The sequence below is a fragment of the Rhamphochromis sp. 'chilingali' genome (genome assembly GCF_963969265.1).
Source record: "Rhamphochromis sp. 'chilingali' genome assembly, chromosome: 8".
NCBI classification, from domain to species: Eukaryota; Metazoa; Chordata; class Actinopteri; order Cichliformes; family Cichlidae; genus Rhamphochromis; species Rhamphochromis sp. 'chilingali'.
In genome coordinates this window covers 259,164-286,279 of record NC_137935.1, presented here as the reverse complement: position 1 = coordinate 286,279, position 27,116 = coordinate 259,164, and the positions used below count along the sequence as shown (strand labels likewise).

At 48.5% G+C, this 27,116-nt stretch overlaps 1 protein-coding gene across 5 annotated transcripts in view; it reads right to left on the bottom strand.

Annotated features, from left to right (window-relative positions):
* Window positions 1-27,116, bottom strand: part of dgkd (diacylglycerol kinase delta) — a 31,079-nt gene extending 3,963 nt beyond the window's left edge. Inside the window, exons 1-30 of one of the 5 annotated variants that reach the window (XM_080890137.1) lie at window positions 26,944-27,116; window positions 23,574-23,684; window positions 23,411-23,491; window positions 19,257-19,361; window positions 19,037-19,169; window positions 18,584-18,690; window positions 18,379-18,504; window positions 18,157-18,259; window positions 17,172-17,334; window positions 16,973-17,081; window positions 16,759-16,898; window positions 16,579-16,663; window positions 15,952-16,046; window positions 15,769-15,868; window positions 15,370-15,691; window positions 12,901-13,059; window positions 12,699-12,827; window positions 12,447-12,522; window positions 12,254-12,364; window positions 12,081-12,177; window positions 11,642-11,749; window positions 11,313-11,426; window positions 11,106-11,240; window positions 10,866-11,026; window positions 10,499-10,610; window positions 10,322-10,414; window positions 10,014-10,133; window positions 584-701; window positions 332-462; window positions 59-158 (exon numbers count right to left, since the gene is read on the bottom strand). In XM_080890137.1, coding sequence (XP_080746263.1) covers window positions 69-158; window positions 332-462; window positions 584-701; window positions 10,014-10,133; window positions 10,322-10,414; window positions 10,499-10,610; window positions 10,866-11,026; window positions 11,106-11,240; window positions 11,313-11,426; window positions 11,642-11,749; window positions 12,081-12,177; window positions 12,254-12,364; window positions 12,447-12,522; window positions 12,699-12,827; window positions 12,901-13,059; window positions 15,370-15,691; window positions 15,769-15,868; window positions 15,952-16,046; window positions 16,579-16,663; window positions 16,759-16,898; window positions 16,973-17,081; window positions 17,172-17,334; window positions 18,157-18,259; window positions 18,379-18,504; window positions 18,584-18,690; window positions 19,037-19,169; window positions 19,257-19,361; window positions 23,411-23,491; window positions 23,574-23,684; window positions 26,944-27,081 — 3,672 coding nt within the window. In that variant the 5' untranslated portion in view covers window positions 27,082-27,116 and the 3' untranslated portion in view covers window positions 59-68. Of the gene's footprint in view, window positions 1-58; window positions 159-331; window positions 463-583; window positions 702-10,013; window positions 10,134-10,321; window positions 10,415-10,498; window positions 10,611-10,865; window positions 11,027-11,105; window positions 11,241-11,312; window positions 11,427-11,641; window positions 11,750-12,080; window positions 12,178-12,253; window positions 12,365-12,446; window positions 12,523-12,698; window positions 12,828-12,900; window positions 13,060-15,369; window positions 15,692-15,768; window positions 15,869-15,951; window positions 16,047-16,578; window positions 16,664-16,758; window positions 16,899-16,972; window positions 17,082-17,171; window positions 17,335-18,156; window positions 18,260-18,378; window positions 18,505-18,583; window positions 18,691-19,036; window positions 19,170-19,256; window positions 19,362-22,380; window positions 22,491-23,410; window positions 23,492-23,573; window positions 23,685-26,400; window positions 26,420-26,768; window positions 26,923-26,943 lie in introns of those variants that run through there. The other 4 variants (XM_080890138.1, XM_080890140.1, XM_080890141.1 and 1 more) reach the window with 4 other exon arrangements.

Below are 27,116 nucleotides of genomic sequence, written 5' to 3'. Positions count from 1 at the left end.
TTAGCGCCAAGCTAACATGAGCGAGAACGTCAGGTTGTCCACATAAAGCAGCAGTCACCTGGCAGCAGCTAGGCCTCGCTGGCACTGCTGCTCCTGTTCAGCTCTCTGATGCCCTGCAGGATCCTCTTCATGTGGCCCACCTTCGTCACGCCGAGGTCCTGCACACACCAGAGGAGGTCAGTGAGGCTGGGCAGGCACTTCCACTCCATCATCCATCCCATCACCAGCACCATCCATTACATCACCACCATCCATCACATCTTCACCATCCATCCATCCATGCTACATCAACCTATACCTATCAGCAGTTAGCGGTGACCCAGCGGCGTACCTTTAGGTCCCTCCTCTCCAGGTGGATGAGCTCAGCTCCACGGACGTCGTGACCAATAAAGATGTCTTTATACTCAGTGAGAGACAGAAAGTCCAGCCATGCCCCCACCTCTTCTGTCCCCCACTGGTGAACTGAGACATCAACAGGAAGTGGTTCAGACAGACAGAAAACACCGCAAACAGTGATTTCATAAAATGCCATGACTATATTATCCTCTGTGAATTTAATCCCACAGAGAGAGACAGATGTTACCTGGCAGAGAGAACGTGGCACATGTTTCTTTGTTCTTGTTGTTCTTCTCCTTCTTGAACTTTGGGACGAGGCGGAACTTGGCGCCCCGACTGCGCTTTGAAAAATCTGTCAGTGGACCCTGAGAGACAGATGGGCAGAAATGTTTGCCATTAAATGTTTTCACGCTTCCTGGGTTGGTGTTTTTCATATTACCACCCGCTAAACACCTCGAGGCGGTTTGCTTAAGTGATGCACTGGGTGTTTCTTTATCACTCACTATGAGTTAATAGACCTCTCTGCACTGAATGGTACTTTAAAAAAAAAAAAATCAAAGTCTTTTTATTGAAAGAGGTTTTGTACAATCACAAACAACAAATTAAACATACAAGCAGTACAGCATACTGCAAAAAAAACAAAAACAAAACTCAACCCCAAAAACAGCGTCTTCTTTAAGTTGCTTGAAGACGTTTCACCTCTCATCCGAGAAGCTTCTTCAGTTCTAAGGTCAAATGGTGGAGAGTCCCAGATTTCAGATGAGAGGTGAAACGTCTTCAAGCAACTTAAAGAAGTCCAGACGCTTTTCTTTCTAAGCTCCTTTGACTATGATGACCTGGATGACTGAGAACCTTCACAGACACTCTCCAACATTGGCAGGTAGTTTGTTTTATAAAGATCTTTGTAACAGCTGGAGATCCAGATTCCGAGGAATTTAAACGTTTTATTATTTACTTTGAATGGTATTAGATTAGATGGGATATTTTTTGCAGCCGCATTGATTGGGATGAATTCACTTTTCTGAGGATTTATTATGTAGCCAGACATTGAACCAAATCTTTGCAGAGTGCTTAGTAGTTTCGAGGCGAGGGTGGGGTCAATTATAAAAAAGCAATAGAGGGGTGGGTCAGTTATAAAAAAGCAATAGATCGTCTGCATAAAGTGAAACTTTGTATTCTTGGCCTATTCTGATGACTCCTGTGATACTGGTATCCTGTCGTATGGCTGATGCTAAGGGCTCTATAGCAAAGACAAACAAAAGTAGAGCTAGAGGGCATCCCTACTAGTGGCCCTATGGAATTTAAAATAAGAAGAGATCGTATTATTAGTACGCACAGCTGCCATTGGTGAATTGTAGAGAGTTTTCACCAACAATATGAATCTGGGGCCAAAACCAAATTTGCTCAAACTATAGAAAAGGTAGTCCCACTCCACCCGGTCGAAGGCCTTCTCAGCATCAAGTGACAGTAGGGCTTGAGGTGTATTGGTTGAGGGAGGGTCATGAATTATACTTAAGACGTGTCTAATGTTGACGAAAGAGTGTCTGCCCTTGATAAAGCCGGTTTGGTCTGTGGAGATGATTGTTGGTAAGATAAGATAAGATAAGATAGAACTTTATTAATCCCTCGGGTGGGTTCCTCTGGGAAATTCGATTTCCAAAAAAGCACAGCACCGACAGAAGTTACAGAGTTACAGAATATATTTTTTATATATATATATATATATATATATATATATATATATATATATATATATAATATAATATACACACACACACACACACACACACACACACACACACACACACACACACACACACACACATATATATAAATACAGAGACAATATAAATAAAATATACGAAGGGGATAAATAGAATAAATAGGAATAAAAAATAAAAATACAAGTGAATTGCACATTTCAAGTATTGAGTCTATTGCACTGTTGACTATTTACAAAAAGTATTGCACAAAAGGTATTGCACAGTGAGGTGAAGAGGCACTACAGCTTAGTTGTTCCCCCCTCCTTTGTCCTCCTGTTTCCCCTCCCTCTCCCCTCCAGGGAGGAGTTAAACAGTCTGATGGCGTGTGGGACAAAGGAGTTTTTAAGTCTGTTAGTTCTTGTCTTTGGGAGAAGCAACCTGTCACTGAACAGACTCTTCTGGTTGTTAATGGCCGTGTGCAGAGGATGCCCAGCATTGTCCATAATGTCCATCAGTTTCTTTAATGTCCTTTTCTCTGCCAGGTAACACGACCTCTAAGCGCTGTGATAACATTTTTGCGAGAATCTTTGCATCGGTGTTTAGCAGTGAAATCGGCCGGTATGAGCTACATTGGAGAGGGTCTTTGTTTTTTTCAGAATGAGTGAAATAACCACTTCTTGCATAGTTGGAGGGAGAGTGCCAGATGAATAGGACTCTGAAAAGACTGAGAGCAGAAGTGGTGAAAGTTCGTTAGAAAACGTTTTAAAAAATTCAGATGAGAAACCATCTGGTCCAGGGGACTTTGCATTCCACCAATCACCATCATGACCTCCTGGATAGAGAGGTCCCTTTCGAGTTCGGTAACCAGTTTAGGGTCAAATGTGGTTATACTGAGGTGACTAAAGAAGTTGTTCAAAAAAACATCGAAATGTGTAACACAGAAGGATAATACAGGAATGCACAGATATCAACACACCATAGCACAATAAACACAGACAAGCAACATGGGAAAGAGTTCCAGTGTGTACATCTGATCTGGGACCTCTGCAATCTTCGACTGCGCCTCCAGCTGACCCGATGTCCACATCAGAGGGGAGGTAAGCGTTGGACGTGGCGTTGGATCCGGGGTAGGGAGGGTGATGCGTCGGTGAGTGCTTATCAGTATCAGTATGTGTATGTGTGTGCGTGTCCATAGTTCAGCTGAGACAGTGTCCTTCGCCCTGCCAGGCTAAGTAAACAGTCTTCCAGCCAACCCAGGTGGCCTTGCATGGAATGGGAAGAACAGACTCAACACAGTCGTTATCAGGGTGTTGTTGTTCGCCTCCAGCCTTGAGCCCACAGCTGGCGCCGAAGGGGTAGCCGGATTATGATGGTAATTTTTCTTTTGCGACAACTCATGAGAATTTCAAGCTGTTCTTTAACACTCCAACACTGGTCTCTCAATCTCCCGTTGGAGAACCGCGAGCTTCCACATGATGGTATCAAACTTGCGCTCCGTGGTCTTGTCATTCTTTTGCTCAGAGAGCCGATTCTGAGAACTCACGACTGCAGTGAGCTGTTCCACGATGTAATCCAACTTTCGCTCAAAGGTGTTATTCTGAGCAGGCCTCTCCTTGATGTAACCCAATATAAACTCAGAGGTGTTATTCTGAGTATTCACGGCAGATGTAAGCGTCTCCAAGGTCTTAACCATGCTGCTCTCAATGAGCCCGTTCTGAGAAGTAGCGATTCGTCCCATCGTTCCAATCCCAGCGGGCAGCCTTGGGGGGGGTTTGAACAGCCGGTTCTGCTCTCTTAATTCTCCGATAAGCCAGGGCCAAGCCAGCTCCGATCAGCAAGAACCCTGTTATCATGGTTCCGAATAGGTAGATATCTTCAGCGTCCTCGATCGACAGTCCCGCCATGCACACGACCCTCTGCCACCCGTCCATCGTGTATCCGGCAGGGAAAGTCCCTCCAGGGCACTCGGGCTCTCCCGAGCCCAGACTTCTCGTTGAGAAAAGGGTGTCAATAGCATTCAGAGACCAGTTGCTGCATGCTGCATTAACTCACCTGGAAGAGCATGGTAGCTATGTGCGGATGCTCTTCGTGGATTACTGCTCAGCTTTTAACACCATCCTTCCACACAAACTGGTGGCCAAGCTACAAGACCTGGGGCTTCCATACAGCACCTGCATGTGGATCAACAGCTTCCTCTCGGGCCGTAGACAGAGAGTCAGAGTTGGCCATCACACATCCTCAGCCCTGAGTCTCAGCACTGGCTCACCCCAGGGCTGTGTGCTCAGTCCACTGCTCTACTCTCTCTACACACACGACTGCACTCCTCGCCACCACAGCAACATCTTTGTGAAATTTGCAGATGACACCACAGTGGTGGGGCTCATTTCCAAGGGAGACGAGTCTACGTACAGAGACGAGGTGGAGCAGCTGACGTCATGGTGTAAGGCCAATAACCTCCTCCTCAACACTTCAAAAACCAAAGAACTCATAATAGACTTCAGAAGGAAAAAGGCAGAGATCCAACCACTATTCATAAATGGGGACTGTGTAGAAAGGGTGGCAAGCTTCCGCTTCCTGGGAGTCAATATAGAGGAGAACCTTTCCTGGAGTGTGAACACCTCCGAGCTGCTGAAAAAGGCCCAACAGAGACTGTACTTCCTGAGAATTCTCAGGAGGAATAACATCACACAGAAACTGCTGGTGTCCTTCTACAGAGCCACCATTGAGAGTGTTCTAACTTACTGCATATGTATTTGGTACACTAGCTGCACAGGGGCTCAGAGGAAAGCACTCCAAGGGATCATTAACACCGCCCAAAAGATCACTGGCTGCCCTCTCCCCACACTGGAAGTTCTACACAATGCCCACTGTTTTAAAAAGGCCCAAAACATCATATAAGACACCTCACATCCTGGCCACTCCCTGTTCGAACTGTTGCCCTCAGGCAGACGGTACAGGGCAATCAGAGCAAGGACTAATAGACTCAAACACAGCTGTTATCCAACTGCAATAACACATCTGAATACTACAAAAAAATGTCCATCACGCCACTCTTGTGTTAATCTATGCACGGTCTGAAGCATGTGTGTGGGAATGTATGTGAATGTTTTACTGTTATATCTTATTAGTATTTTAAGTATTCTATCTATTTTATTTATTGAATTTTATTGTTTTATTTATATTTTGATATTGCTAGGGATGATGCAATGATCGGGGACCATTCTTAATTTCGTTGTTCTCATGACAATGACAATAAAGTTTCTGATTCTGATTTGATCAAATCAATAATTCTCTTTAGGTTTTAGAGAACAGACTGTGAGAGACTGTTCAAGGGAAAGTAATACAAAAAACACGAGACTAGACAAGGACATAAGAGCTAAGCAGGGAAGATAAGGGAGAGGAGAGGAGAAAAAGTGTGTCCGCCTCCTCTAGGGATGGGTACCGGTGTCCGGTGCCATGATGGCACCGGTTCTGACATAAACGGTAGTAACCAGACCGAAAAGCAGCGCACATTTCGGTGCTTTATTTCGGTGCTTTTTTTTCCTGAGCTGTGATACACTTCTAGCCAATAATTTTACGTTTCCGAGGATAGTAGGCGGGTCCAGGTACGTGCGTTCTTTTAGAGCAGACATCCCAGGGGTCTGGTTTCGTTCAATAGTCTCTAATCTCGGATTTTGTAAAATTCACGAATACTTCGTTAGAGAATAAAAGAGCATTAAACCTCCAGGGGGGTATATACGATTGGCACCAGGGATGTGCATTCTCATCACTAGGGGAGCATGGTCTGAAATAACAATAGATTGATAATCTCAAGTTTCAACCAGTGGAAGAGCACGTTTATCAATTAAAAAAAGTAATCTGAGAGAATGTTTTGTGGACAGGAGAGTCGTAGGATCGCTACCCTATCGTGGTGGAGGAGTTTGTGTGTCCCAGGGATCCCAGGGGCTATGTTATCTGGGGGCTTTTGCCCCCTGGTAGGGTGTCCCATGGCAAATTGGTCCTGGGTGAGGGAACAGACAAAGAGCGATTCAGAAGATCCTTATGAGAAAAACAGAGGGAACAGTTTACCCTGCCCGGGATAGGGTTACTGGGGCCCCGCCCTGGAGCCAGGCCCAGGCAGGGTGCCCGAGGCCGAGCGTCTGGTGGCCGGGCCTTAGTCCGTGGGGCCCAGCCAGGCACAGCCCGAAAAGGGGACATGGGCCCATCCTCCCGCGGGCCCACCACCCGCAGGAGGAGCCGTAGGGGTCAGGTGCCGGGCGGCGGCCAGGAGTGGAGGCCCTGGCGAACTGATCCCCGGCTACCAAGACTGGCAATTGAGACATGGAATGTCACCTCTCTGGTGAGGAAGGAGCCTGAGTTAGTCCGTGAGGTTGAGAGGTACCGGCTAGATATAGTCGGGCTCACCTCTACGCATGGCTTGGGCTCTGGAACCAGTCTCCTGGAGAGGGGCTGGACTCTGTCTCAGTCTGGAGTTGCCCCTGGTGAGAGGCGGCGGGCTGGGGTGGGTATTCTAATATCCCCTCGGCTTGCTGCCGGTACGTTGGGGTTCTTCCCGGTGGATGAGAGGGTTTGTTCCCTGCGCCTTAGGGTCGGGTAACGGGTCCTGACTGTCATCTGCACTTATGCGCCGAGTGGCAGTTCAGAGTACCCAGCCTTCTTAGAGTCCCTGGGTGGGGTGCTGGAAGCTGCTCCACCTGGAGACTCTGTTGTCCTACTGGGAGACTTCAATGCTCACGTGGGTAACAACAGCGAGACCCGGAGGGGCGTGACTGGGAGGAACGGCCTCCCTGATCTGAACCTGAGCGGTGTTTTGTTATTGGACTTCTGTGAAAGACAATGTTTTTCACATATATCATTGCCTTCTGTTGATCCAAAAACTCCTTACTCTTGCCCCTGAAAGATATACGCAGTCTCCCTGGAAACATTATTCCGTAGCGGACATCTTGATGCCCTCGAAGCAGGTTCCTCACGTCGTTAAAAGCGATTACACCGCGAGCTTTGGCACTGCGAGCTTTGGCACTGCGAGCTTTGGCAATGCTCGCGGTGTAGTCAGGGAAGATGGCCAGAGGGTTCCCCTTATATTGCAACACACCCCACTCCTGGGCCTGCCGTAGCACACTGACGCAGTCTTGGTAGTAATGGAGTTTGGCGATGATAACTGAAGGTTTCCCGTTAGATCTTCTGGGAGCAAGGCCTCTATGTGAGCAGTCCACTGGGATTTCTTTATCCAGTTGCAGAACTTCTTTCAATAGAGTAGAAACTGAGCTGGTCGAGCTGGAACCGGCGTCCTCTGCAACACCCACAATACAAATATTGCACCTCCACATTCTTGCCTCCATATCTTTGTTCTTTTCTTTTAAGCTAGCCAGCTCAGTCTGTAATCCTGCAACCATCTCTTGGAGGCTGACAACCTTGTACGACCTTGATGATAAACCCTCTTCCAGGTCGCTAATAGCGGACTTGATGTTGTTAATTTCTGAGCGGACTGCTGCTGTGTTGTTAGTAATCTCCATCTTAACTTCTCTTAGTTCGTTCTTGAGGCAGTCGAAATCCTCTGCAAGCGCACTTTTCAGTTCTGACCTGATAATCATGGAGATATAGTCTTTCAGAGAGGAGAGGATGTCCGATTTCAGGCCTTCATACTCCATCGTGGTGCCTGACTGCGAGCTAGGCGACGAGCTCCTGCCTGCTTTATCAGCGTGTGCCGAGGATGTGTCTGTCCGCTGGCCCGAGGGGCCAGTATACCCTATATTTCCAGAGTTTTGATGCCATTCCGGTTGTAACCTTGGCCCGTTTTTTCTCGTCGGTCACAGGTGTTACGGGGAGTGGTAGTTCGTTTAAATAAGCCTTTAAAAGCAATTGTTAAAATATAAGCTAGCTAGACGGGAGCCCAGTCCAACACGTCTTACTCCATTGTCGGCTCACTAGCGCCCCCTGAATCATACTTTGTATTAATCTCTGTCTCTCTTCCACAGCATGTCTTTATCCTGTCTTCCTTCTCTCTCCCCAATCGGTTGCAGCAGATGGCCCCGCCCCTCCCTGAGCCTGGTTCTGCCGGAGGTTTCTTCTTGTTGAAAGGGAGTTTTTCCTTCCCACTGTCGCCAAAGTGCTGCTCATAGGGGGTCATATGATTGTTGGGTTTTCTCTATATGTATTATTGTAGGGTCGACCTTGCAATATAAAGCACCTTGAGGCGACTGTTGTTGTGATTTGGCGCTATATAAATAAAACTGAACTGAAGTCAAAAACATTAATTATTGCCCCTGAGAGTAGCGCTGCCACGATTAGTCGACTGGTCACGATTACGTCAACGACTAATTTAATAGTCGACGCGTCGTTTGAAGCTTTGTAAGATCCCAAAAGACGCAGGAATAAGTAGTAGGATTTAAGAGTGTAATAACGGACTGAAACAGAAGATGGCAGCACTGCATGTACAAGGATGCCAGCTGCCGTTAAACCCTGAAGAAGAAGCTGTGTCCGGTATCGTAGCTGCTCCTCTCCTGTGCCCTGTCCTGTTCTTTCTGGGTCATAAACTTTTAAGATATTTTCAGATCTCTTCAAATATCTGCTCGGTTTATCAAGACACCACATATTTTCAAAAGCGCTCCGACGTTTTCGGAGACGTCTGTTACCCACTAGCTCGATAGCTAGCCGGGGGCTAGGCTAACTAGAGCCGTGAGAACACCGGACTCCCGGCAAATCGTTTTCAAACCCACCGCCGTCTTTCGCTACTCAGGTTAAACATGATATATGAGTCACTTAGATAACTTAAAAATGATATTGTTTGGCTTTCTTTAGTATTTTATTTGTTCCTGAGTAAATCGGTTTGGCTGAGATTAAATTATAGTTTTTACACAGCTGAATAAACATCAAGCAGACAGCTGATTTGTGTGAGCTGCTCGATAATTTACTCCGGTGTCCTGTTATATTTTAGATAGCAAGGAGCAGACGGCTGAGTTTATTAATCTCCACTGAAATAATCTGAAAATTTCATTAAAATTTAATAACCTATCATCTTGTCTTTATTGTTAGTTAGCACCTTAAACACTTAAAGCTGTAAGCTAATGATAGTTATATAAGAGCAGATGCTGCTGGTGCAATAAGCTGTACAATGGATGATGATCTGATTAGTGACTAATCGCAAAATTAATCGGTGACTAGTCGACTATAATCGTTTATGGCAGCTCTACCTGACAGCCAGATATCTATAATCAAACAGCATCTTAGTTGTCTTGGCTCAGAGATACCTGAGGCTCACCCAAGCCTCAGGTATCTCGGTGTTGTTTTTGATTCTGCCATGTCTCTAGAGCAACACTCTCGACAGTTAATTAGGAACTGCCTTTTTCAGCTGAGAAATATCTCCAAACTGCGAATGTTTTTGTTTAAATCTGAGTTAGAAATGATTATTCGTACTTTTATTTCTTCTTGCTTAGATTATTGTAACAGTCTTTTTCTTTGTTTGAGCAAAAAGAACCATGACCGTCTCCAGTCAGTCCAGAATGCTGCGGCAAAGCTTTTAACAAAGACATGAAAAAGAGAGCACATTGCACCAGTTTTACGCTCATTACACTGGCTTCCAGTACATTTTAGAATTCATTTTAAAATCTTAGTACTGACTTTTAAAGCTTCGAATCATGACGCTCCTCTCTTTATTTCTAATCTCTTAGAAGCTCACGCTCCCTCTCGCAGCCTGAGATCATCTAATCAAAGGCTGCTGATAGTTCCCCGAAAACGTTTTAAAACCAGAGGTTTTAGAGCGGTGGCCCCCAGGTTGCTCTCCCTCCATCTCTATGTTGCCTGGATTGTATTTTTTTTTTTTAAACATCATCCTAAGACTCATTTATTTAGACTGGCTTTTAATTAGATTTGTGCTGTATGTTTGATTGTACTGTTTTATATTATTGTGAAGCACTTTGTTGTTTTTATCCTGTGAAGAGTGCTGTATAAATCAATAAAGTAAAGTACAGTAATTACCTCATGGTCTGATGGGTCAATGACTGGACACAACCAGGGAACATCAGCCAGGCGGGGGAGCTGCTGAGCCACAGAACTCAGAGCTGCATTCAGTTGTTCCTGCTGAGGAGGATCCAGCTGCTGCAGAGACAGACACACAATGTTAGGACTGGACCACGAGGACCAGGCTTTGTTTTTTTGGTGTGGTTACCCATGAACAATCAGAGTAAAACATGGCAGGAACCTGTCAACCTGCATTGTGTAACAGATAAAGATAGAGCCTAAGGTTTCTAACATTCTGGGATAAAGTAAAGGACCAAAGCAGTTACCATGGACATCTTTCCAGACAGGAGAAGTTCAGTCTCACTGACCAAAGCTTTGATGTTGCTGACCATCTGAATGACCACGCTGCAGCTCAGAGCCTGTAGACAAACAGTGATACTTTACACAGCTGAAGGCTCAAGGACTTACGTGAACGATAGAAATGGCAAGAGCAGCTGTCGTACCCTGGAGCTCTTGGAGTCGGCGTAGACTACGTCCATGGCCTTTGAACTGGCGTTGACAGCGTGAGCCAGTTCCTGTTCCATGCTCTGGTGAGACTGAGCGACCTCACGGATGCTGAAACGCCACAAACACATTCAGGTACTCACAACAAGAGCACAGAGGTCGACCCTAAGGCCTTTGTTCTTCCACAGAATCAGACCAAATCCATCTGTTTATTGAGCTGCGGTAGGACGACAGGTCCTACCAAAGGATTCAAACCAGTTCCTGCTGTGAGGCGACGGTTCTAACCACTGTGACACCGCCATGCCATGTTATCAAAAGTAAAAACATTTGTTCATGGAGCAGGTGGGAACACTGGGTGGGTCTCACCTGTGGATGAGCACTCCAGCTGCCTGACCGAACTCGCTTATGAGTGTCGCCTCTTCCTCGGAGACGATCTCAGGCTGGGAGGACAGTGGTGGCTGAGGCGGCGCCCGGGGAAACTCGCACTTCTGTTTGTCCTCCCAGGACTTCAGGGTGCTCTCAAATGCCTGAAACACAGACACGAGGTGAAAACCTCCGCCGGGCCGGATCGAGACTCCCAGAACAACCCAGAGCTGCTTCACTTACTCGGTCTCGGGTCAGGGTCTGGGTCCGGTTCTTATGGATGATCTTTATGTACCCCGGAGGCTGGATCCACGCTTCCCCGTCCACCTGAACCGGGACACCCTCGTCGCCCAGGATTGTGATCTTCACTGTCCGACACTGAGAGGGAGGGGGTGACAGTTACAGACAGATAGGCGGGTGGATTGGACAGGTAGGTGGGTGGGTGGGTACCTGAGCGATGCGGTGGTGCTGCAAGTTGATGACTCGGGACACGGCCATCTGCATGCTGCCAAAAACGGCCACCACCTCCAGGATCTTATCATCGAAGGACGGCGCTGTGAAGGTCTGACAGAAACACATAGGCCGAGTCATGACAGCACCGCTCAACTACTAGTAACCACCAGAGAACTTCCTGTTCCACAGGGGGCGCTCACAATGACTGCAGCTACGCAAACGCCAACCTTCACATGAGACGTTCAGTACTACAGTAATGTATTACTTCATTTCAGCATCAACATGTTCACACGAGTACAGACAGGTGGAGGAGGTGGAGGTCTTACATCGTCCTCTTTGGTTCCTCCCCAGAAGTTGGTCCCACCTGCGTAGCTCGGGATGTTCAGGACAGCGATTCCCTGCAGACTGGGCAGAGGGATTGGCCGACCATCACACTGAAACACACAGTGTCACGCGTATTACCAGCTAATCTCTTTAATCACTGCAGGAACACGGTAAGAAGTGGAGTGACAGGTCAGGTGGTTTACAGAGCTGGTGTGTCTGCGCTCTCAGGACCTAAGAGGAAGCAGGAAGTTGTCGTTTTCCTGGTCGTGCCCCTCCCCGTCGGCTGCAGGTTGTTTGGACTACGTCCATTTATAAAAAATACTGTGAAGAAAACAGAACTCGGCCTTAAAGACCCTGAAGACATTCATGATGTCATGAAGGTCAGAGTGAGTTTACTGAGGAGGCAGCAGAGCGTGAGGGATTTCCTGGTTCTGCTCTCACCTCCAGAAGGACTCTCTGCTCGAGGTTCTTGTAGGTTCTGTGCAGCAGCTCCTTGGTTCCTAGGACTCCATACCACATCATGTTCTTGGTGCGACTCCTGCAGATCAGGACACATCTGAGTCAGTTAGCGCTCTTGGAGCTCGCCACGCCGCCGTCACCGTGCCCACTCCTACCTGCACTTCTCTGGATGTTCGTCTCGCTTGTTGTTGAAGTCCAGAGAGATTTTGGCATCTAGTCCGATGCCAAAGTAGTTGTTCATGACACACTTCTCAGTGTAGCAGTCCCTGACACACACACACACAACAGGGTTAATGAGAGCACGTGTGGACGCGGCGAGGACCTTATGACGCAGTCACGGAGCCTCACATGTTGTCGGGGTCGCAGCTGAACGGGTCGGCGTTGACCAACAATCGGCTGATGACGGAGCTGTTGGACAGCGAGCCTGCAACACACACACACACGCACACACGCACGCACGCACGCACGCACGCACGCACGCACGCACGCACGCACGCACACACACACACACACACACACACACACACACACACACACACACACATCACTACTGGCATCATAAACACACACTTTAAGGAGTCAGACCTGCCGGCCTGTTACCTGGATACAGGATCTTTGTGTTGAGCATAGGCATGTTGTCCCGGCTTCCTGTCTGGACAGGAAGTGATGCGGAGCTGCCCAGTGGTAGGCTGCCTTTGCTGATGAGCTTCTCACAGGGCGTCTTACTGACTGAAGACAGAAAACAAAGCATGAGTGTGCGGCGGCCGTCCCGTGGGGAAAGCACGCTTTGGATGTTTCTGACCTCTGCGAGCGCCACGATGCTTGGAGCTGTAGGACGAGTGCAGGGACGTCTTGTCCTCCTCGGTGTCCTCCTCTTCGTCCTCCTCCACCAGACCCTCCTCCTCGGCCCGGCTCAGAGAGAAGACCTGCTGCTGAGTCTGAGCGTTCTGCTCGTCCACCGCTGCAAACACACAGAAGCAGCTCAGTTCGCTCGCACCACGCTCTCCTCACATTACACTGATAAAAATATCAGAGCTGGTCATTTACTGATTTCTAAAGTAAATTAGTTGCCAAACAGCTAACAGATCATCTGCAGAGGCTTATTTGAAGAGTTTCAGTCAGGTTTCAGAGCTCAGCACAGCACAGAAACAGCTTTAGTGAAGGTTACAAATGATCTTCTTATGGCCTCTGACAGTGGACTCATCTCTGTGCTTGTCCTGCTAGACCTCAGTGCAGCGTTCGATACTGTCGACCATAATATCCTATTAGAGCGATTAGAACATGCTGTAGGTATTACAGGTACTGTGCTGCAGTGGTTTGTATCATATCTATCTAATAGACTCCAGTTTGTGCATGTAAATGGAGAGTCCTCTTCACACACTGAGGTTAATTATGGAGTTCCACAGGGTTCAGTGCTAGGACCAATTCTGTTTACATTATACATGCTTCCCTTAGGCAGCATCATTAGAAGACATAGCATACATTTTCACTGCTATGCAGATGACACCCAGCTCTATCTGTGCATGAAGCCAGATAACACACACCAATGAGTTAAACTGCAGGAATGTCTTAAAGACATAAAGACCTGGATGGCCGCTAACTTTCTGCTTCTTAATTCAGATCAAACTGAGGTTATTGTACTCGGCCCTGAAAATCTTAGAAATATGGTATCTAAGCAGATTCTTCCTCTGGATGGCATTACCTTGGCCTCCAGTAACACTGTGAGGAACCTTGGAGTCATTTTTGACCAGGACATGTCCTTCAACGCACATATTAAACAAATATGTAAGACTGCTTTCTTCCATTTGTGCAACATCTCTAAAGTTAGAAATATCCTGTCTCAGAGTGACGCTGAAAAACTAGTTCATGCATTTATTACTTCCAGGCTGGACGACTGTAATTCATTATTATCAGGATGTCCTAAAAACTCCCTGAAAAGCCTTCAGCTGATCCAAAATGCTGCAGCAAGAGTCCTGACAGGGACTAGAAAGAGAGAGCAGATTTCTCCTGTTTTGGCTTCCTGTTAAATCCAGAATTCAAAATCCTGCTCCTCACATACAAGGTCTTAAATAATCAGGCCCCATCTTATCTTAATGACCTTGTAGTACCATATCACCCTATTAGAGCACTTCGCTCTCGCTCTGCAGGCCTACTTGTTGTTCCTAGAGTATTTAAAAGTAGAATGGGAGGCAGAGCCTTCAGTTTTCAGGCCCCTCTTCTGTGGAACCAGCTTCCAGTTTGGATTCAGGAGACAGACACTATCTCTACTTTTAAGATTAGGCTTCAAACTTTCCTTTTTGCTAAAGCATATAGTTAGGGCTGGACCAGGTGACCCTGAATCCTCCCTTAGTTATGCTGCAATAGACGTAGGCTGCCGGGGATTCCCATGATGCATTGAGTTTTTCCTTTCCAGTCACCTTTCTCACTCACTATGTGTTAACAGACCTCTCTGCATTGAATCATATCTGTTATTAATCTCTGTCTCTCTTCCACAGCATGTCTTTATCCTGTCTTCCTTCTCTCACCCCAACCAATCACAGCAGATGGCCCCGCCCCTCCCTGAGCCTGGTTCTGCCGGAGGTTTCTTCCTGTTAAAAGGGAGTTTTTCCTTCCCACTGTCGCCAAAGTGCTTGCTCATGGGGGTCATATGATTGTTGGGCTTTTCTCTGTATCTATGAAGTGCCTTGCGGAGACTTATGTTGTGATTTGGCGCTATATAAATAAAATTGAATTGAATTGAATTAAAGTGACCGAACTCATCAAGCTTCCTGCCCTGGTTTCCTGAATCTGAACCAGCATGACCCCAGCTGAGTCCCGCAGCTGGGGTCTGTCTGTGGACAGAGTCTAACAACAAACCTGAGGCCGAGCTGTTCTGCAGCAGCAGACATTGAGATCTGATCCTGGATCAGTGTGTTTGTCATTTCTGTAACTCAGCCCAGCTTCAATCTGTGGGAGGAACTGATGAGCATTTACCCAAATTTTTCAGAAGGACAGAAAATCTAATTTTTCCCTTTAATTGCATCTCATACAGCCCCCCGATCCATCGTCGAAAATAAACCTGTTATCACTCATCTCTTTAAAGCCCTCCTCCCCAAACACCTGCTTTCCTCTGATAGGCCAGCCTGTGGCAGCCTGCTAAGGGGCAGCTGTACTGACTGTAGCTGAGTATCCACAGCCTCATGGAGATTTGACTTTACTGAGCTGTATCTGAACAGCTCCTCTGTGAAACCACCACACCTGTTCAGGTGAGTCCTGACCATGACGGGCTCACCTTTCTCAGTGTGCTCAATGATCTGCCGGATGGCCTTCTTCAGACTGTTGGCTCTCAGCATCAGCTGTTCTCGAGGTTTAAAAATGGCAGCTGCTACCACAGAGGAGGAGGAGGTGGAAGGGGTGGGGCGTGAAGAGCAGGTGGAAATGGGCAGAAAGTGGGGAGGAGGAGGAAGATGAAGAGGAGGCAGCACAAGTCCCTCCACCTCCTCCTGCTCCTCAGCGATGGTTGGGGGAGGAGCTGGAGGGAGCACAGAGGACGCCTGAGACTCCTCATTTAGAGTCTTCAGCAATGAGTCCAACTTCTCCTTCAGCACACCGCACTGAGACAGAAAACGCGAGTCATCAAACACAGACGCGAGTCATCAAACACAGACTGGTGCCTTTTCAGTTGTGGTACCTTCTTGGCCATGGCCTCTGACTCCTCCGAACTCTCCGTGTTCTTCTCGTAAGCTTTACCAACCCGGGCCACAAAGTCCTTCACCGTCTCACAGAGAACTCTGCAATGAACCACACAAACACCACCATTACTCAATTACACCTAAGACACGACACAGATGGCTGCGCAGGTGGGTGGGCGTACTTGGCCGAGGAGATAACCACCGAGTGCTTGTCAGAGGTCAGGATCTTGGACAGGTGAGCAGCCACTGAGTCCTCATACGTGAGAATGTGCTGGACCTGGATTAGAGGATGGAAACAGTCGAGTCAGAGGAGTCTGTTCGTTGTTCCCAATCTGATTCAGAAAGCACGACACTTTCAAAATAAAATCATGGTGGCTTCTGTCAGTGTCAGATCGGCCCCTCTGCTCACATTCAGCACAAGCTCAGCCACATTCACGGAAACATATCCACTTACTCATCATTAGGTTGCTAGGTAACATTGATCCCTGACTTTAATACTGATCAGTATTAAAGTCAGGGAGCAGCACTGGCATCACTGCTGCCCTGGTTATTGTCTTATTGACGATGATCTGATTAGCTAATATTAAAACCTGCCAAAGCTGGTCCTGCACAAACCAGAAAAAGCCAGTTTGCTCATAAAGCCTCATCCAAGCATGCTAAGCCTCTGAATACTGTTATACTCTTTGTAAATGAGTGGCTTTGGTTTGTTCCACCAGAGGAAAGAATCACAGAAACCCACACACGACCAATGCAGAGGACAATGAAATTGGCCACACCCATTCTTCATCAGAGCAGTGCTGAGGTCTCACCTCAGAGTCATCGCTGCAGTCCTCGGTGACAGTGGATGCAGAGTGTTGCCGTGGAAACTTAGTCTCATAGACCATGATGCTCCACCTGCAACAGGAAGAGAGAAAGGCGTGGTTTACCTGAGCTACAGCCCGGACCCGTAGGTCGTCCCCATCCTCGTGTGACATCAGATAACTGGTCACCTGTCAAGCATCTTGGTGCTGGCTCTCTCCAGTTTCTCCAGAATTTGAGGGAGCTGGGTGTCATCGTCGCAGGCCGAACCCCAGCCCAGAACCCGGGCAAGGTCATTCCCGGTCCCCAGAGGAAGAACGCCGAGCTGACACTGAAACACAGATACACACAGTCAGCGGCAAGCACGGCGGGAGGCAGAGCACGAGTTAACCTGCAAGCTCGTACCTGCTTGTGCAGCGTGAGCATATCGATCTCAGACAGCACCCAGCCAACGCTGCCATCTCCTCCACACACCAGGATCCTGAAGGTATCGAACTTCTGGAACAGCCGCAGACTGCCACACACACACAGAGGTGTGAACTTGCATGTCAAACATACTGTGTGTTACTGTGTTTTTGTCTGTGTGCGTCTGTGTGCGTGTCACCCCAGGTGAGGCCCTCCATTCATCAGGTCAAACACCTGCGCCGGGTTCAGCAGCTGCTTGAAGCGCCGCAGGAACTTCACACCCTGATTGTCTCCACTTTTAGAGTTAACAAAGACCAACAGAGGACTGGTGCAGGACGGAGGACACGACGCCTTCCAGAAACCTGCGCACACAACACACACACACACCAGCTGTTGGTCTGCCGTGGGTTAGTGGGGCACTGGTTTGTGTCGACCTCCTGCAGACCGACGTGGGCGGTGCTGGCTCTGATGCTGCACACATTAAAACCTCTGTAACAGCCGCTTTAACCCGAGAGCCCACCCTGAGGCCCTTTGCTGTCATATTTCAGCCTGCACAGAGTGAGTGGGTCTGCTGTAGTGACCGGTGAGGGTGGTGAGCTTTTTCAACGGTCGTCAGACCACAACTTTATTGGTTTGTATTGGTGTCAAAGGTCATCTTTGTGGGGGAAGTGTCGGCATTCTGACGTCTTCAAAGTTTATGGCACAGAGCTCAACGTTTCTCTGTGAGGAGACACGTTGATGGTGTGGATGAACCTGCCTGTTTACCAAGCACACTCATCTTTATTGTTTATTATCTTTAATTGCAGTCTGGAGATGTTCTTTCTTGTGGGATGAAGACAGCTGTGTTTAGTTCTCTGACATGTCCGTTTTTACCGCCATTTTAATGAAGCTCCAGCACAGACGTGCAGGTACAGAGACGGAGATGTGGCGGTACTGTCCGAGCGGCCGTACCCATCATTCAGGAGAACGCTGACTGTGCGATCATGTTCAGAGGGTTCACTGTGTGTGTTACTGACATCAGGGGAAATAAGAAGGAAACCTGCAGGGTCGCGTCAGCGTGAGGTGGTAATGTTAGTGATTATAATGGTGATGGTGGGGATGACGGCTGTGTGAGCAGATCTGCAGTGAGTGTGTTTGCCCTGCGGGGGGCAGCGTGGGGCTCAGACTGACAGGAGCACACTCACCGTCTGAGTCGATGCTGTTGAGTGCCGTCGGAGGGATGACGGACACTTTGCACTGACCAAGGGGACACTTGGAGGACAGCTGCTCCTTACAGCTGGAGTGCACCTGTGGAGACAGCTCACCTGTTCACACATCTGACGTGTGTGTGTGTGTGTGTGTGTGTGTGTGTGTGTGTGTGTGTGTGTGTGTGTGTGTGTGTGTGTGTGCGCGCGTGCGTGTCTCACCATTGCTTTACACCACAGACACCTCCAGTCCTGCAGCCGCAGCACACTGCCGCACGTTTTATCACACACGGTGCACTTGGCCGACACCGGCAGGTTTCCCTCCAACCACTGATGAGGCATCGACACCTGAGCACAGAGGTCAAAGGTCAGAGGTGAGCCGTTCCCCGACTCAGAATTGACAGGACATCTGTGCTGTGTGTCTCACCCCGTCCTCGTCCTCAATGATGTCCTTCCCGATAGAAGCTAGCGTTGTCCATTTACAGTTGTTGGTGGCTCTGACTGCACACCGTTTGTGAGCCTTAAATTTACACACTGAAACACACACACAGACACACAGGTCAAATTATCCTGCGGCTCATCTACAAACTGCAGAGCACAGCCCCTGAGCTGGAGCTGTCTGCTGATAGCATTCAGCCTCAAAAGCTTTGTTACAGGCCAATAAAGGAAAGCTGTATCTGAAGGATGCAGTCCGCCTGCATGCTGATTCACAGGATGCTGATTCACACCCACCTCCACGTGTACACAGGTGGAGGTGGGTGGAGCACACTCAGCTCCAAGTTTGTTGATCAGGAACACGCTGCTGCTCACAGACAGCACTCCTCACTGTCACTATAACAGCTCTTTGCTCTGCACCGTGTGTGTGTGTGTACTTGTGTACCTTCACAGGAGAGGCCGTGTGACGTGACCCCTGACAGAGCCTCCCTGCACACGTTGCAGTACGTGGGTCTGGCGTGGGAGCAGGCGTACCAGTTGTGCATCCCACTGAAGTGGTCCATGCTATACTGGGTGGACTGGGACACACACACACACACACACACAGTGAGCAGGCTGTACAGAGACCAGTCTCTGTACACTGGGATGGCAGGGACGAGACTGACCTCATAATTCTGTCTGTTCTGGATGCTGCGCAGCGCCGTCATCCAATCCTCCATTTCCTTCCTGTTGTCTGCACAAAGGATGAGGCGCCGACAGGGCGTGATCACCTGAAACACACAGGTGCATACATCACGGTGCATTCACAGTCCACAGCCAGATGTAGGAGTTTCAGATGTCACACTTCAAACTTTAATTAACAAGATGTCAAATCATGAGGACACAGCTGGAAGCTTGAAGAGCTGCTGCCCTCATAACTCTGTGACTTCTTGATCAGCTGCTCTACAATGAAGCTTCTGTTTCCTCAATGACAGAAACAGACCCAACCAAGAAACCCTTATCAGGTATCCAGTGCTCACACACACACACGCACACACACACGCACACACGCACACACACACACACACGCACGCACACACACACACGCACGCGCGCACACACACACACACACACGCACGCGCACACACACGCACACACACACACGCACGCACGCACACACACACGCACACACACGCGCGCACGCACACGCGCACACACGCGCACACACACACACGCGCACGTACGCACACACGCAAACTGTGTGTGTGTTAGAGTTGGTGCCTCTGTCACTCTGCTCCTCCTCAGGTTGTGTCTCAGGTGTGGTGCATGCTGGGAAACGCGCTCAGACTGCTGCAGGGTCTGATGAGTGGCTACATTCTGACTTGTTCTGGATCAGTTTTGCTCCTGCTGTTGCAGTTTCCTGAACTTTTACTCTGATGTCTGGGAATAAAAGCACACGAGGCTCAGTCCGAACACTCTGGGAATGATCAGGGTTCCGTGTGAGAGCTTAGTCACGTCCCAACAAAGCCTCGTTTCAGGACGCGACCACAGAACCTGCAGCACAGGCTCGGCCGTCACACGGAGAGCATCACAGGACGCCGGGATATCTGGGAGCAGACTTCCTTGCTCGGGCTGCTGACACCTGTCAGGAGCAGAGATGGGCAGTAACGCGTTACTTGTAACGTGTTACTGTAATCCGATTACTTTTTTCAAGTAACGAGTAAAGTAAGGGATTACTATTGCAAAAACGGTAATTAGATTACCGTTACTTTCCCGTGAGCACGCCGCGTTACTAAAACCGTGAGTTTTTTGCGAGAATGTCTCACGACAGTGACGTAAGCGAGTGCAACGTTCGTGACAACAGCTGTGTGCAGATCAACAGTGAATCATATATCGAGTGCAGAGAGAGTATGAGCGTGCAGCGTTTAAAGCGTGGAAGTACTGACCTTACTTTGAGTTTGATTCCATAAAAAGTGACAAAAACATTAGTGTCCGCTGTGCGTGGGAAGAAAACTTCTTTTTACAGAGAAAAACCCCTAAACTTCCAAACAAGCACCGAGTAGCTGCCAAGGAAATTCACAGACAACCTTGTGGATTCTTCCACTGACCGCGGCACACCTGCACCAGGGTAAACCTCCGCCTGCCCCAGTCCTGCTTTACAGGTGAAAATAGAGCAACAGGACCGCTGAGTCTTTGACTTTATTTATTTTCTGCTGTGTTTTACTTGCATCTATTTGAAAGACTGAGTGTAAACACAAAAAATATTTTATTTTACGTGCTGGAATGTGCAGAAAATAGGTTTAAATGTTAAACTAATTTCTTCCAGTCAGAGAATGTTGCAGATAATTAAATTTTTGCTTGATGCATAAAGTTAAAAGATTAAAACTAATAAAACAAGTTTTAAAAAGAGACTTTTCCATTTGATTACATTTTGTATGATGGATTATGCAGAAAAAGTAGAATTGGGCTGAAAGATCTATCGCTTTATCACCTCTTCAGGTTGTAAATCATGTTTTTAAAAAGTAACTAAGTAACTAAGTAATTAATTACTTTTGAAAATAAGTCATCAGTAAAGTAACAGGATTACTTTTTGGGGATGTAATCAGTAATTAGTTACTGATTACTTTTTTCAAGTAACTTGACCAACACTGGTCAGGAGAGCTCGCAGCGCGGTGCCTTACGGATAGAAGGAATCAGCCGTCAGTGGTCACGTTAACCCGACGAACAGGAAGAGCGAGCACGGAGCGCGGGTCCCCCAGCTGCCGACTGGACTTTGACACTGTGGGATGAGTCCACACAGACAGAAACACAGCCCGGGTTGGGCTGCGGCTTTGAACATCTAGAACTTTTACAAGTATTCTGGGCTCCTCCCCCTGTAAGACAACTTTCTTGTGATTGGCTGGCGTTGGGAAGCCTGCAGATTACAGATGAGCAGCGCAGCATTATTTTGTATTTTATTGTAATTGTGTGCTAAGTCGTTCCTGCAGAGGGCGCTCCACGTCGGCTCACCGACCAATCACAACAGTTGATGGCGTGGAGCTGCTCAGCCTCAGTCTGTACAGCCGCTGTCGGCAAACGGGCATCACAAACAGGAAGTGACATCACGCCATCGCACACAATGGACCTCTGTGAGCACAAACAGAGATAGCAGTGTTTCTTGCCCCTCCCCCACCGTCCCTGAACCTCTGCTTTCTCTCCACATCGTCATCACCCAATCACTGAGCTGTACAAAGTCACCTGACGTCTCCTCCTCTGCCTGTTTCCAGCTTCCTGCTCCTGTCCTCGCTGCTGCAGCCGACTCATGCTAAGCCTCGGGAAGTCCACAGATCCACACACAGCGGCATGAACGCAGGGGAATAAAACACGTTCCTTCATTCCCGTGTCATGTGACCCACGGGGTCTTTTCCCAGAGCTCAGTTTAAAACGCGGCGGACACCTCAACAGTTCACTTAAGCCACCAAAGCAGCTGTGCATGAGCCACAGTTCACAATAATCCTCCTTTGTGTGATCGGAACACATGGGCGAAGGAAGCGTTTAAAACGAGAACTAATGAGCTCTGTCGACAAAACGAAAGCTCGATTAATCGCCATCACTCTGCTTCCACCGTCTGACTAACGGCGAGCGCTGATGGAGACCGCCCGGCCCACTTGGGTCAGCGTCACCGAGGCTCAGAGCAAAACACGTGTGAAGGCCCGGAGGAGAGACGTCACCAATAACAGCGTGAAGGATCTGACGCAGCGGTGAGTCAGGAAGCGTGAAGCCGGTCAGCTGTCGGTGACATCATGACCTTTTGACCAATAGCTGACTTACCGCGTCCTGACGAAAGTCCGGCTCAGAGTCCCGATCCTGGTTCTGGTCTGCTGTCGTCTCTGCCTCGCTCTGACCATTTCTCCCTGCACCGGCCCCGCCCCCTTCCTTTTCTACCCAATCCAACCAGCAAGAAGGAGGAGTGTGTGTGTCAGCTGTGTTCATGTGACTGTGTATTTTTAGCACACAGACTGTTATTATACCGACCACACACACACACACACACACACACACACACACACACACACACACACACACACAGACTCTTTAAACAAACTTCAAAGGCCTCAATTACAGGAAATGACTTCACTCGCCAAAATAAGACGCTCTCTTCCTGTGTGAGTCCGTTGTGTGACTAAAACAGAAACTCTGATGAGCACAAACAGCTCCGAGCATCAAAGCGACAACAGCACAAAACACACAAATGGATTCAGTTAGAAACAAAAGAAAAGCTGAAGATTATTCAACACAACATTTCAAAATTTATAAAAAAAAAACTAATCTGTGAAAAATGTTAAAAATAGAAAAAAATAAATATGTAAATAAATAAATTAGAGTAAATATGTTTACACTAAAGGAAAACCAGGTTTTTAATGGACGCCAGCAGCACACACAGACACACACACAACCAGACACACACAAACACAGACACACAATGAGTGACAGACGTAACTCAGCCACGCCTGCTTCCAGTCACTGATCAGCTGATTAGACAGAATGTGAATTAAACAGGAATCTATCCTGAGGTCACTTCCTGTAGTGTAACCACACAGAGCAGGAACAGCGGCCTGTGTGGGGACTATTTTCAGCGGTGGATGAACCTGGCCGTGCTGCTGCAGGTTTGGCCAGAGGGGCCGATGGTGCGATATGGCAGCCTGGCTTCTGTCAGTCTGCCCCAGGGCAGCTGTGGCTACAACTGTAGCTGCCTCCACCAGTGTGTGAATGTGAGAGTGAATGAATAGTGGTATTGTAAAGCGCTTTGGGTGCCTTGAAAAGCGCTATATAAATCCAATCCATTATTATTAAGACTCACGGTGAAGCTGTTGTTGACGTTTTTGGTGCTGGACTCGGCCACGCTGGCGTCCGTCAGGTCGACTTCGTCAAAGATGATGGACTGCAGACACACAGAAAAGGTTATGCTCACGCGTGCGTCCTCAGAACACAGCCCAGCAACTGAGCGGCAGGGTGGGGCTCACCTTGGCGGTCTGAGCGTAGTACAGTGTCCTCCCTCTCAGCTTGAAGTATCGCCGCTTCCAGCGCTGGAACGAGCTCGTCTGTTTCAGCAGGTTCCCCTCCTTCAGCACAGTCTGAAACACACACACACCTGTGAGCACAGATTTCTTCTTTCTCAAGCTGAAAGTGTGTAAATCTTGTGTAAAGATGGAGGCTGTCCGCTGCACAGTTTTAAATAAAGTTGGAAGTGTTTGAATGTTTCTGGCGGCTGAGGCGTGGGACAGCAGGAAACAGTGGAGTGCAGCTTCCTGTCAGAGTCCCACATGACTCAATCTCAATGTTTGTCCCATACTCTAAATATAACCCATGTTCTTCCTGTTCTTCCATTTGCTGCCGCGGGAAATTCCAGACTTCACTGCATGAGCAGGCATTAAACCTGTGATTTATCTCCTCGTTCCCGTGCTTTTATTTTGAAAAGTTAAAAAACTCCGTCTTTTATGTCTGTCAGAATTATTATTGACATTATTCTAATTTTCTCTCATTTTCAGTGTTTGAAGAGATTTGTGTCGTGTCCAAATTCATGGGCTCCTTCCTCCTGAGGCCGCATTTGTAGACCGATTACGTCACAGCGACGCGCCGAAGGCTGTCCAAATTCGTAGACTCCTCCGAATGCAGCCGACAAATGCGTCCTCATTTTCCCCGAATTTGAAGGATGGGTCGGGTGTGTCCTTCGTGGCCCACCATATCCCAGAATTCATAGCGCGGCCCAGCCAAACTCCAGTTTCCAACAACGGCGGCCGCTACTAAGTTTTAAAATTACTCTTATTAATCTTTCTGGGTCACAAAATAAACTTTTAACATATTTTCAGGCGAGAAAGTAGCTGTGTAAACATCAAATATCTGCTCGGTTTATCAAGATATAGCACATTTGCAAAAGTGCTTCGACGTTTTCGGAGACGTCTGTTACCCACCAGCTCGACAGCGAGCCGGGAGCTCGCGGGTCACTGGAGCCGCCGAGAACGGCACAACTCCCGGCACATCACTTTCAGATCACTTTCGCTGCTCGGGTTAAACGTGATATATAAGTCACTTAGACAACCTAAAAATGTTATTGTTGGGCTTTTTTCAGTGTTTTATTTGTTCGTGAGTAAATCGGTTTGGCTGAGATTAAAGTTATTAGATTAGATAAAACTTTATTAATCCCCCGGGTTGGTTCCTCCTTGGTTTTCACACAGCTGACTAAACGTCAAACAGAAAACTGATTAAACAGAAGTATGAGACGGTCGAGAGTTTACGCCGGTGTCCTGTTATATTTTAGATAGCAAGAAGCAGACGGCCGAGTTCATTAAACTCCACCGAGACAGCGCTGACGCTAACTAGAAGGCGAGACCGTCCAATTTAACAGCCGTTTACTTCCGGCCTACCCGACCACCTCAGGAGGATGCAGTCCATGAATTTGGACACGACCAAAGACACCTGCAGTGATGCTCACACCTCTGATGAAGTCTCATAGTGTCAGCTTTGGTTTATACACAGATAGTTTACACTGAGTTTGTTATTACAGAGAAACATCCATCCATCCGCTTCCACTTATCCTTTCCAGGGTCGTGGGGGGCGCTGGAGCCTATCCCAGCTGTCATAGGGTGAGAGGCGGGGTACACCCTGGACAGGTCGCCAGTCAGGGCTAACATGCAGAGACAGACAACCATTCGCACTCACATTCACTCCCAATGGGCAATTTGGATTAATCAATTAACCTGTCCCCACAAGCTGCATGTCTTTGGATGGTGGGAGGAAGCTGGAGTACCCGGAGGGAACCCACGCAAACACGGGGAGAACATGCAAACTCCACACAGAAAGACCCCGGCCTGATGGTGGAATTGAACTCAGGACCTTCTTGCCGTGCGGCTCTATGAAGTGAGGACTCGGTGAAGATCTGCAGGTCACAGCGTTGACCCGTTAACCCTTTCGCCATGACGACGCCATGTTCACACTGGAACACCTGGCACATTTGATCTGGTGCCCAATAACACCGCTCTCTGTGAGTGGGATTAAGTCACCGGAGGCCCCCCTGCAGCAGGAACCACACCTCACTCACCTGTGTCCTGCTCATCAATGATGCCTACCGCCCTGAAAACCAGAGCCTGTCTTTGGTCAGCTCTGTAGGTCGAAGGAAGCGCCTCACAGTGAGCTTTCAGGACTCCGGGTTTGTTTTTTAAATTGTTTCCTAATGGAGCTGCTTTAACATCGTCTGACAACACGATGTCCACATTTCCGAGTCTTTAGCCTGCCCGTGAAGGCAGCAATATGAAAAACGATCAGTAATCAATAAAAGTATAATCTGTCACGTATTGATCAGCGGTGCCAGTTTGAGTTCCCGCTGTTCTCTATCGCAGTTAAAATCCCGCTGCTTTTACCGGAAAACCGGCCGTTACGTGTCGACCGTGATGGGACCGTTATGTGTCACAGTGCTAAAGCTAACGTAGCGCCGCCTCAGCCGCCTCTGTCCACCCCGCAGCAGCACGCGCATTTAGGCCACCAGCGATAGGAAACACCGATGTCTCACAGCGGGCCCAAATCTTTCCGTTATCAGGTGTGAGCTAGTAACCGGTATGTGTTACCGGTTTAAACTCGCGACGTTTCTCTGTTGTTTCCGTGCGTTTTACCGGCGTCTCCGCTGACTTTATGCCGTTTCTGCCCGAATTAGGTTTAACGGAAGCTCCACAGATGGTGAAAAAACCGCACCAGTCAGATCCGTGTTTACACCCGGTCATCTACTGAAACTCGGTGTCTGGCTACGGCGTTTCCTGTTATGTGGTTTAGAAATGGTCTAAGAGCTGTGGCCCTTACCCCAGAAAGCACAGTTTTTCCAGGGACGCTGAAGCCTGGGCTCAGAACTCCGTTTAAAATCGGTCAGATTTAAAGTGACACCAATCTTTGGACTACGGGAGCACGGGCCAAAGACAGTAGACCGGTTTAAGGCGCAAACGCGTCCGGTCTTCAGTTCGGCGTCACCAGCATGCAGCCCACATCTCACACTTGTGTTTTAAAGGCAAAGATAGCGCCGCCCGCAGCGGCCAGTGGAGGACGGCTGTCCGGGAAACAGACGTCAGAGCAGCGCTGAAACATCACACATCATGTTCACTGCGCGCCGGAGTATCCGACGGTCGATGTCTGGTCCGAACATGTTTCACTCTAACAATAAACCGGCTGCTTACCGCTAGAAAGAGGGACCGGCTTTTAAAGAGTCCGTATTTTACATGGAGTTCTGCGGGCCGGTGAGCCGGTGGACAGCGCCGTGCCCTCAGGCTGCGTGTGGCCCTGCGCTGCTGAATGAGCGCCGCCGCTGACCGCCGGCTATGCGCAAGGAGCCCCGGATGTTAGCACACGTACCTTGCTGCGGATCTGGCCGGACGTCGACACTTTTCGGATGAGTTTCTGCGGAGTTCCGGGCTCCTGTTCCGGCTCACTATCTGATGACTCGTCAGGGCACCGCGCCGCGGCGGAATCCGGTCCCCCTGCCTCCGCCATCCTGCCATCAGACCCCCGGTGTCTACCGCTAGGGG